Source organism: Pyrus communis, chromosome 4 (assembly GCF_041283825.1).
Source record: "Pyrus communis isolate YQ-2024b chromosome 4, ASM4128382v1, whole genome shotgun sequence".
Lineage (NCBI taxonomy): Eukaryota > Viridiplantae > Streptophyta > Magnoliopsida > Rosales > Rosaceae > Pyrus > Pyrus communis.
Window position 1 is genome coordinate 12,129,860 of NC_142568.1, and position 9,358 is coordinate 12,139,217.

Below are 9,358 nucleotides of genomic sequence, written 5' to 3' on the forward strand. Positions count from 1 at the left end.
GACTTTTTTATTTTTTATTTTTTGAGAATTGAGGTTTATAAAGGTATTTTTGATGCAATATCAAGGGTGTTGAGAGAACGTGGGTACAACCTGGACAGAAGGAATACTGCACGTGGGTACAATATTCCTTCTCAGCAAACTACCACATGGTTTCAGCTCATGTGCTCTGATGTGTTGCAGCATGGGCAGCAAGCACGCCACCTTTACAACATTTGTTTATTGCAAGTGTGTGTGTAAGATGTATATAAAACAACCAACTGCCATTACAGCAGTAGAAGGAATAATACAACCAAATATTAAACTTCATATGGTATCAGAGCACAGGCAATCCTTTGCTCTGTTCTGCCTTCACTCTTCCGCTGCTATACTGTGAACAGGGACATCTGTTACTGCAGCAACCAGTGCACTGCAAGCTGCACACTCGCTGCCTTGCCGTCGCAAAGCTGCTACACAGCCATCGTCGCTGCTCTACCTATCACAGCCATTAAGCACAGCGGCAGAGCACAGCCAAGCACAGCCACTGCACACTGCCTGCCGACATGGCAACTGACTCTTCCAGCAAACACACCAAATACGAAGATCTCAGCGATCCTCTTTATCTTCATCACTCTGATCAGCCTGGAGCGATCCTCGTCACACACCTTTTGAATGACGAAAATTACTCCACTTGGAGCCGAGCCATGGCCATGGCCCTCAATGCCAAGAACAATGAAGGATTCATCAATGGAGAGGTCAAAAGGCCCGAGTCTGCATCCACAAGTGAATTCCAACAGTGGACTCGTTGCAACAACCTCGTGAAATCCTGGCTGCTCAACTCTGTCTCGAAAGATATCGGAGCAAGTGTCATCTACAACAATGTTGCAGCTGATATTTGGAATGAGTTGAAGGAACGTTTCTCTCACACAAACAGTGTACATCTCTTCCATATTGAACAAGAGATACATGGAAGTGTTCAAGGAAATTTGAACATTGGTGCATATTATACCAAACTGAAAAGTTTTTGGGATGAACGTGATGCCATGTGCACTCTCCCAACCTGTACATGTGGAGCTGCAAAAGAATTAATGCAGTTTCAGCAAAGTCAGAAAACCATGAAGTTTCTCATGGGCCTCAATGAATCCTACGCTGCGGTTCGTGGGCAACTTTTACTTATGGATCCCCTCCCTGTTGTCAACAAAGCTTTCTCACTTATTATTCAAGATGAGAAGCAAAGAACAGTTTCAATGCATGCTCCTGAAAGGTCCTCAGTCACCGATACCGCAGCTTTCGCCGTGCGGGATAACATGCGAAACTCTGGTAGGAATTTTTCTCCAAGAAATTCCCATCTAAAATGTGGTCGTTGTGATGCAACTGGACACACTTCAGATACCTGTCGTGCACACCTCAAGTGCGACTACTGTAATTGGAGAGGTCACACCATTGATCAATGCCGCAAACTGAAAAAAGGGAAAGACAACAGCAATAGGGAAGATTATCAGGATCGCAGGGGTTCCAATTACAAGGCTAATCATGTTAATACCCAACCAACGCCTCCAGCAACATCTCCTTCGTCCTACAGCCTCACTTCCGACCAATATCACAATCTGCTTGCACTCCTTAATAAGAGTCAATCCAACTCCACATCTAATCATGTCGGTACCACCTCTACTATGAATAACTTGTCAGGTAGAGTTTTTTGTGCTTCTGCTCTCAATAAGGGAAGGGACTGGATTTTCAATACAGGCGCCACAGACCACATGGTCTGCTCACCAAGCTTAATGACCACAAGTGTTCCGGTATACAATCGACAAGTGCACTTACCCAATCATGCACTTGCCGATGTCACACATATTGGCACATTTCATCTCTCGAATGATCTCACCCTTCACAACGTGCTTTGTGTTCCATCATTTAAACTGAATTTAATTTCTGTCAGCAAACTCACTAATACCTCATCTTGTTTTGTCATCTTCACTGATAAAATGTGTCTACTTCAGGGCCAACGATCGGGGAAGATGATTGGGACGGGAACTGAACGAGAAGGACTCTACTACCTTGATAATGTGATGAAAACCAGGTGCAATTCAGCGTCAATTGTTGCCTCTTCTTCTTCTCAGCTTTGGCACCAACGCCTTGGCCATCTTTCTAACAAGACCTTACGGCATCTCTCTACTTGCATTAAAAATTTGAATTTTTGTAGCATTGATGATTGTTTGATCTGTCCATTAGCCAAACAAACACGTGCTCATTTTCCTTTGAGTTCTATCACCACAAAGGCTCCTTTTGAGTTAATTCATGTTGACATTTGGGGAGGTTACCATGTTCCCACTATCACAGGGGCACAATATTTCTTAACTATTGTGGATGATTTCTCAAGATGCACATGGGTTTATTTAATGAATCACAAATCAAATGCACGATCTTATCTCATCACTTTCATCCACCTTGTTGAAACACAATTTTCCAGACGAGTCAAGGTTCTTCGTAGTGATAACGGTCCAGAATTTTCTATGACCTAATTTTTTTCAGATAAGGGGATTCTCCATCAAACAAGTTGTGTCTCTACTCCCCAACAAAACGGGGTAGCAAAGCGCAAACACCGCCACTTACTCAATGTTGCTAAAGCCTTACTTTTTCAATCTCATCTTCCTAAGAAATTTTGGGGTGATGCAATCCTCACTGCCACTTATCTCATAAATCGGACTCCCACTCCTCTTCTTCAAGGCAAATCACCCTATGAAATACTTCACCACAAACAGCCAGCGTATGCACATTTGCGAGTGTTTGGTTGCTTATGTTTTGCTTCCACCCACCACCATCGTCCCACAAAATTTGATGCAAGAGCCACACGGTGTCTTTTTCTTGGGTATCCATATGGCACAAAGGGATATCGAGTTTACGACCTTCACACGGGTAAAATCTTTATCTCCCGTGATGTTATTTTCCATGAACATGTGTTCCCTTTTTCATCTTCTGCTGCAGTTTCACCACTTGTGTTTCCACATACTCAAGATACTGCCTATGATGAACCCATCATTCATCCGTCCATTCTACTGGAACAGGATTCCGTCGATCCATCCTCTTCTTCGCCGGTGAGTCCTGTTTCGGTTTCATCTCCTTTTCTTTCCACCTCACCACCTCGTCTTAAACGACCCACTCATGCACCTGGTTATCTTCAACAATATCACATCGACATCAACCTCCCTTCTCGGTCCGTCCCTTCATCTCACTCGGCGTTGACCAAAGTACCAGGTACTCCTTACCCTTTGTCTGATGTCCTCACATACGATCGTTTATCTGCTCGACATCGTGCTTTCACCACTTCCATTTCAGCTGCCATAGAACCCAGCTCATTCTCACAGGCTATACGCGACCCTCACTGGCGTTTCGCTATGGAAGAAGAACTGGCAACCCTTGCTGTGAATAGGACATGGTCTCTGCAACCATTGCCCCCTGGCAAGAAGCCGGTTGGATGTAAATGGGTTTACAAAATCAAATTTCGATCCGATGGATCCATTGAGAGATATAAAGCACGCTTGGTTGCCAAAGGTTATAGCCAAATTGAAGGCTTAGACTATCGAGAAACCTTTGCTCCGGTTGCAAAATTGACTACAGTTCGTCTACTCCTTGATGTTGCCTCGGTCCAGCAATGGCACCTTCACCAGCTTGATGTTAATAACGCTTTCCTCCATGGTGATCTTGAAGAAGATGTCTACATGTCCTTGCCTCCTGGTTTCGGACGAAAGGGGGAGACACGAGTTTGTAAACTTCATAAATCTTTGTATGGGATTAAGCAAGCCTCTCGTCAATGGTTTATCAAACTCTCTTGTGCTCTTAGAAAGGCCGGTTATCAACAATCCAAGGCAGATTATTCATTGTTCGTCCGAAATCATGATGGTAAATTCACTGCCCTCCTTGTCTATGTTGATGATATTATCTTGGCAGGAAATAACATACAAGCAATTGAAGATACCAAGTCTTTTCTTATGAAGCAATTCAAGTTGAAAGACCTTGGCCAATTAAGATATTTCTTGGGCATTGAAATTGCTCACTCTAGCAAAGGGATCACCCTCTCACAGCGAAAATATGCCCTTGAAATACTTGAGGATGCAGGTCATCTTGGCGCAAAACCAGCCACCTCTCCTATGGAGCAAAACTTATCACTCAGAAAGGACGAAGGACAATGGGTTACTGATCCTTCCTCTTATCGATGACTTGTTGGGAGACTAATCTACCTGACAATCACGCGCCCTGATTTGGTGTATGCTGTCCATATTCTTAGTCAATTTATGGAGAAGCCTCGAACTCCACACTTGGAGGCAGCCCAGCGAGTCTTACGATACGTTAAGCACACACCAGGGTAAGGTATTTTTCTTTCTGCAAGAAGTCCAATTCAATTAAATGCTTTTTGTGATGCGGATTGGGCCAGATGTCGAGACACACGACGTTCTACCACCGGATACTGTGTATTTCTTGGAGAATCCTTGATCTCCTGGAAAAGCAAGAAACAAAATACTGTGTCACGTTCTAGTGCAGAGGCGGAGTATCGTTCAATGGCAGCAACTTGTTGTGAAGTCACTTGGTTGAAATCTGTTCTACAAGACTTGGGTATCAAACATAAACGTCCAGTCAAGTTATATTGTGATAATCAAGCGGCACTTCACATCGCTTTGAATCCGGTCTTTCACGAAAGAACCAAACACATAGAAATTGACTGCCATCGTGTGCGAGAAAGGTTTCAAAGTGGAATGATCGAGACATCTCACATCTCAACCATGAAACAACCAGCCGACATCTTCACAAAGCCACTGAGCTTATACCAGTTTACGACTTTGCTTTGCAAGTTAGGAATAATCAACATTCATTCCAAACTTGAGGGGGAGTGTTGAGAGAACGTGGGTACAACCTGGACAGAAGGAATACTGCACGTGGGTACAATATTCCTTCTCAGCAGACTACCACATGGTTTCAGCTCATGTGCTCTGATGTGTTGCAGCATGGGCAGCAAGCACGCCATCTTTACAACATTTGTTTATTGCAAGTGTGTGTGTAAGATGTATATAAAACAACCAACTGCCATTACAGCAGTAGAAGGAATAATACAAACAAATATTAAACTTTATAAAGGGGTAATAATGATACCGATAATGCAAGACAAAGAGTAATATTACTTAGCTCACATACCAAAAGCCCTAGATACATGCATAATAGTTATCAAGATGCTATTGCAATTTGTAAACAATATGGGCACCCTTATTTGTTCATAACCTTCACTTGCAATGTCAAATAACCTGAAATTGCAAGAGGGCTTGATAGCAAGCCTGGATACAAATCAGGGCCTGGGACCATGAATTTTTCAGGACCTAAGTATGGCGGATCATAATACAAGCACCTCTGTAGTCCGATCACGGACTAACCAGCCTCATTTTATGCTGTCGTTAAGAGCCAAATTCCTACTCCTACAGCAATTTAGTGTTCACCATGTCCATCAGTCGAGTAGATAGCTGCGTCAACACTGATAACCAAGGCAAAGGTAACCTATTTTTGGAGAACCCAACTGCTCCAAAAAGCAATTCTGCCTTGGCTGAAGACGCGGTTCCCATCACAGACCAAATTATAGGAATCACATTGTTGTAGATAACCTCCATAAAACGTCGAAGGCCAGCCAACTTGAAATCCATCCAGTTTTGTGGAGTAGCTTATGAAAGCTTTGGAAAATGCTCACATAACTATTTTAGAAACCCAGATTTGGATCTCAGGATTCGGAGCTCTTAGCACTTCTATTTTAGAAGTACGGCTAGTCGAGACTCCTCATCCAGTTTCAACGGAGAGTCTCGTTCCAAATCAGCACGTAAAGCAGCACAAAGATCAGATCGTCACTCACATTACTAAAGGCAACGTTCGAATTAAACATAACCTCGGACTTCCAAGCATTGTAAAGGCTTATCGTATGGAACCCATACACCTCGACTTTGATGAACCAGATTCCCTTGAGGACCAAGAACGCCACAGGCCTCTAAATCACAGTAACTTTAGGGATGTTCCAAGAGAAGTTTAGAATCAAGTCTCAAGCAGGGTTTTTGCTGAGGTCAAAGGCGATATTTCCTCCGCAATGGAAGCCACTGCTCATCCGGAGAAGTTTACTTTGCACCAGTTAAGTATTACCACGGACATACTGATATGGATAACTATATAATGGCAATATCAGAATGTTATGACTTTGTATAGCAACAATGATGCATTGATGTGCAAGGTGTTTCCTTCCATACTAGAAGGACTTGCTATGAGATATTACTCGAAAATACCAATACGTTTAATCAAAAACTTCGAAGCACTAGCTAAAGTTTTCATTGCCAATTTCTCCGCATATCAAGATGTCTGAAAGCTCCATAAGGCTATGTTTATCATGGAACCACAGTCCAAGCATGAAAGTGTTAGAAAATAACTCAAATTGTTTGACGTAGAACTAGCTAAAGTGGATAGATCTGACGAGAGACTAGCTTTTATGGCCTTCAATAAGTACTTTATGTTCACTCCCATCTGTGCCAAAAACTGAAGAAAATGAAGTGTGATGGTGCTACCCTAGCATAATGTTTCAAAAATGCGAATGACATGACAACTTGTGACAATGAAGCTCGAAAGCAGGATTCAAAGTTTGATCAATAAAAAAAGTCTAGCCGGAGGAATGGCCGTGAGACTCCTACACCTCTTTGCCAGAATGACAAGATAGGGTGAAGGGTGAAATCAACTCCGTCTAAATCCAAATAATATACAGCTTTGCATGTGGCAATCAACAACATCTTTCACCATCAAGGATAAGCCATACATCAAAATACCAAAACCACCGGACTACTTGGCCAGGAGGAAACTGAATAAGTATTGCTTATTTCCTCAAAGCACAGAGAATACCACTCAGAGTTATAACATGCTCTGTGTTAGACAAATAAGGAATATGGTTGGAGTCCTTGTGTAATTGTATATAATATTATTATTGGAAGAATAAGCCGTCCTACAGCCGTCAAGTCGTCCTACAGCCGTCCTACCTTGTCCTACCTACACACTAGCCGTCCTACCTTGTCCTACCTACACACTAGGACGGCTACCTTGTCCTCTACAGCCGTCCTACCTTGTTCTCCCTACACACTAGGACGGCTACCTTGTCCTACCTACACATTTGTATCATGTATATATATCCTTGTAATCTTGTAGAGAAAAATTAATGAGAAAAAAGCATTCTCTTCCATATTTTCCACAAAGCATTCTCTTCCATATTTTCTACATGGTATACAGAGCAGGTTTATAACCCTAGCCCTAATTTTTTTTTTTCGGCAGCTTTCTCTGCCGTTCCCATGGCTGTTCGTGGCCCGTCCCGTCCCTCCTCTGCTCGTCCTCCCCTCCACTGCACCTACTGTAATTTTGATTATCATACCCAAGACACCTGCCATAAACTTCATGGTTATCCCGTTGGCCATCCCCTCCATGGCCAACCGTGGCGACCACCGCGCCGTGCCACTGCTTCCAGTTCTTCCCGCAGCCATGCACCTTCCAGTCCTCCCCGGCAGCCACGGTTTTCTGCTTCCCAGCCCCATAATTTCACCCAGGCCCATCACGTGCAAGGCACCCAGGCCCCCGCCTCCTCTTCTACTCCAGCGACCCACCAAGTGCATGGGGCCCAGCCCACTTTGCATGACTTGCAGCTTGCCATGCCTGACCTCTTTGCCGAGCATCACTCCCGTGTTCTAGCTGCTCTACGTGACACCACCACCCCTCCTCAGGCCAATGCCGTTCTCACTACTGATTTTGCCCAAGGTTTGTTACCTGTCACCTCTCGTCATGGTCAATGGATTCTTGATAGTGGTGCTACGGATCATATTACTTCTTCCGCTTCATGTTTGGTTAATCGTTCTCCTTCACATTTGCCGCCTGTTTCTTTGCCTAGTGGTGCTTCCACTCCCATTACTTTTACCGGCACTCTTCCTTTAAATTCATCAGTTACTTTGAAGGATGTTTTATGTGTCCCTAATTTCCGAGTGGACCTTTTATCGGTTGGTAAACTTACAGATGGATTATCGTGTTCCATAACCTTCTTTCCTTCTTGGTGTGTTTTGCAGGACTTGGTTTCAAAGGCGATGATTGGTGTGGGTAAGCGACGTGGCGATCTGTATTACCTTGTGGCCCTTACCTTTTCTCTCCCTACCCGTCAACCTCTCTGCAACATCATTACCATCCCCTCCTCCCTCTGGCATAGGCGTCTTGGTCACCCCTCCTCCACTCGTTTGCAAGCTTTAGCATCTAGCTCTCTTAATTGTACTTTTGATTCTAGTCATATTTGTGATGTTTGTCCGTTGGCAAAACAAACTCGTCAACCTTTTCTTTTGAGTTCAATTTCATCAACTTTCCCTTTTGCTTTAATTCATTGTGATATTTGGGGCCCGAATCGTCAATCTTCTCTTTCTGGTGCTCATTATTTCTTAACCATTGTGGATGATTTTTCTCGCTTTACGTGGGTCTTCCTCATGAAACATAAATCCGACACTCAACAATTAATTAAGGATTTTTTTGCTTATGTCACTACCCAATTCCGCACTACCATCCAATGCATTCGTACTGACAATGGTGGTGAATTTTTATCTCTTCGTAGTTTTTTCTCTGATCATGGGGTGCTTTTACAAACTTCTTGTGTTTATACCCCCCAACAAAATAGCGTTGTTGAAAGAAAACATCGTCATCTTCTTGAAACCGCTCGCGCCCTTCGTTTTCAATCCCATCTTCCTATCAAGTTTTGGGGGGAATGTGTTCTTACCGCTACTTATCTCATCAATCGTCTCCCTACCCGTCTTCTCCATCATAAATCCCCATTTGAGGTTCTCTTTTCGAAAACCCCATCTTATGACCACTTCCGCGTTTTGGTTGTCTGGCATATGCCACCTCTGTCACTCCCACCACCAAATTTTCCCCTCGGGCTCATCGTTGCATTTTTCTCGGTTATCCTCATGGACAAAAGGCCTATACCCTTTACGATCTCGACAATCACCGCATTTTCACTAGTCGAGACGTCATCTTTCACGAAACTACTTTCCCTTATGCCGTTTCTCACCTTCCTATCCCATCCTCTTCGCCTACCCTACCCATCCCACCCCCTCTGGACTTTACATATAACCCACCCCTTCCTGCCCCGACGCCTCACCCTCCTCCACCTTCCTCCCCTTCCACGCCTCCCACAGATTCCCTTGCTGCCCCATTACCCGTTCCTCCCCATGCCCCTGCCCTCTCGGCATCCCCTCCTTCCCCCCCCCCTCCCGCTACTTCCTTACCTTTCACCCTTTTACCCACGGACATCCCTACCCCCCCCCCCCACTACCTACCAATCCTCCCCTTC

The 9,358-nt window shown here is 44.1% G+C and overlaps 1 protein-coding gene across 1 annotated transcript; it reads left to right on the forward strand.

The window, feature by feature from the left end:
* The first annotated feature begins 523 nt into the window (after positions 1-523).
* LOC148697451 (uncharacterized) lies at positions 524-4,193 on the forward strand. Its single transcript, XM_088691925.1, has 2 exons — positions 524-1,775; positions 2,865-4,193. Exons 1-2 carry the CDS (start codon positions 540-542, stop codon positions 4,191-4,193), a joined length of 2,565 nt encoding a protein of 854 aa, XP_088548051.1. The 5' UTR covers positions 524-539.
* Positions 4,194-9,358: the final 5,165 nt, after the last annotated feature.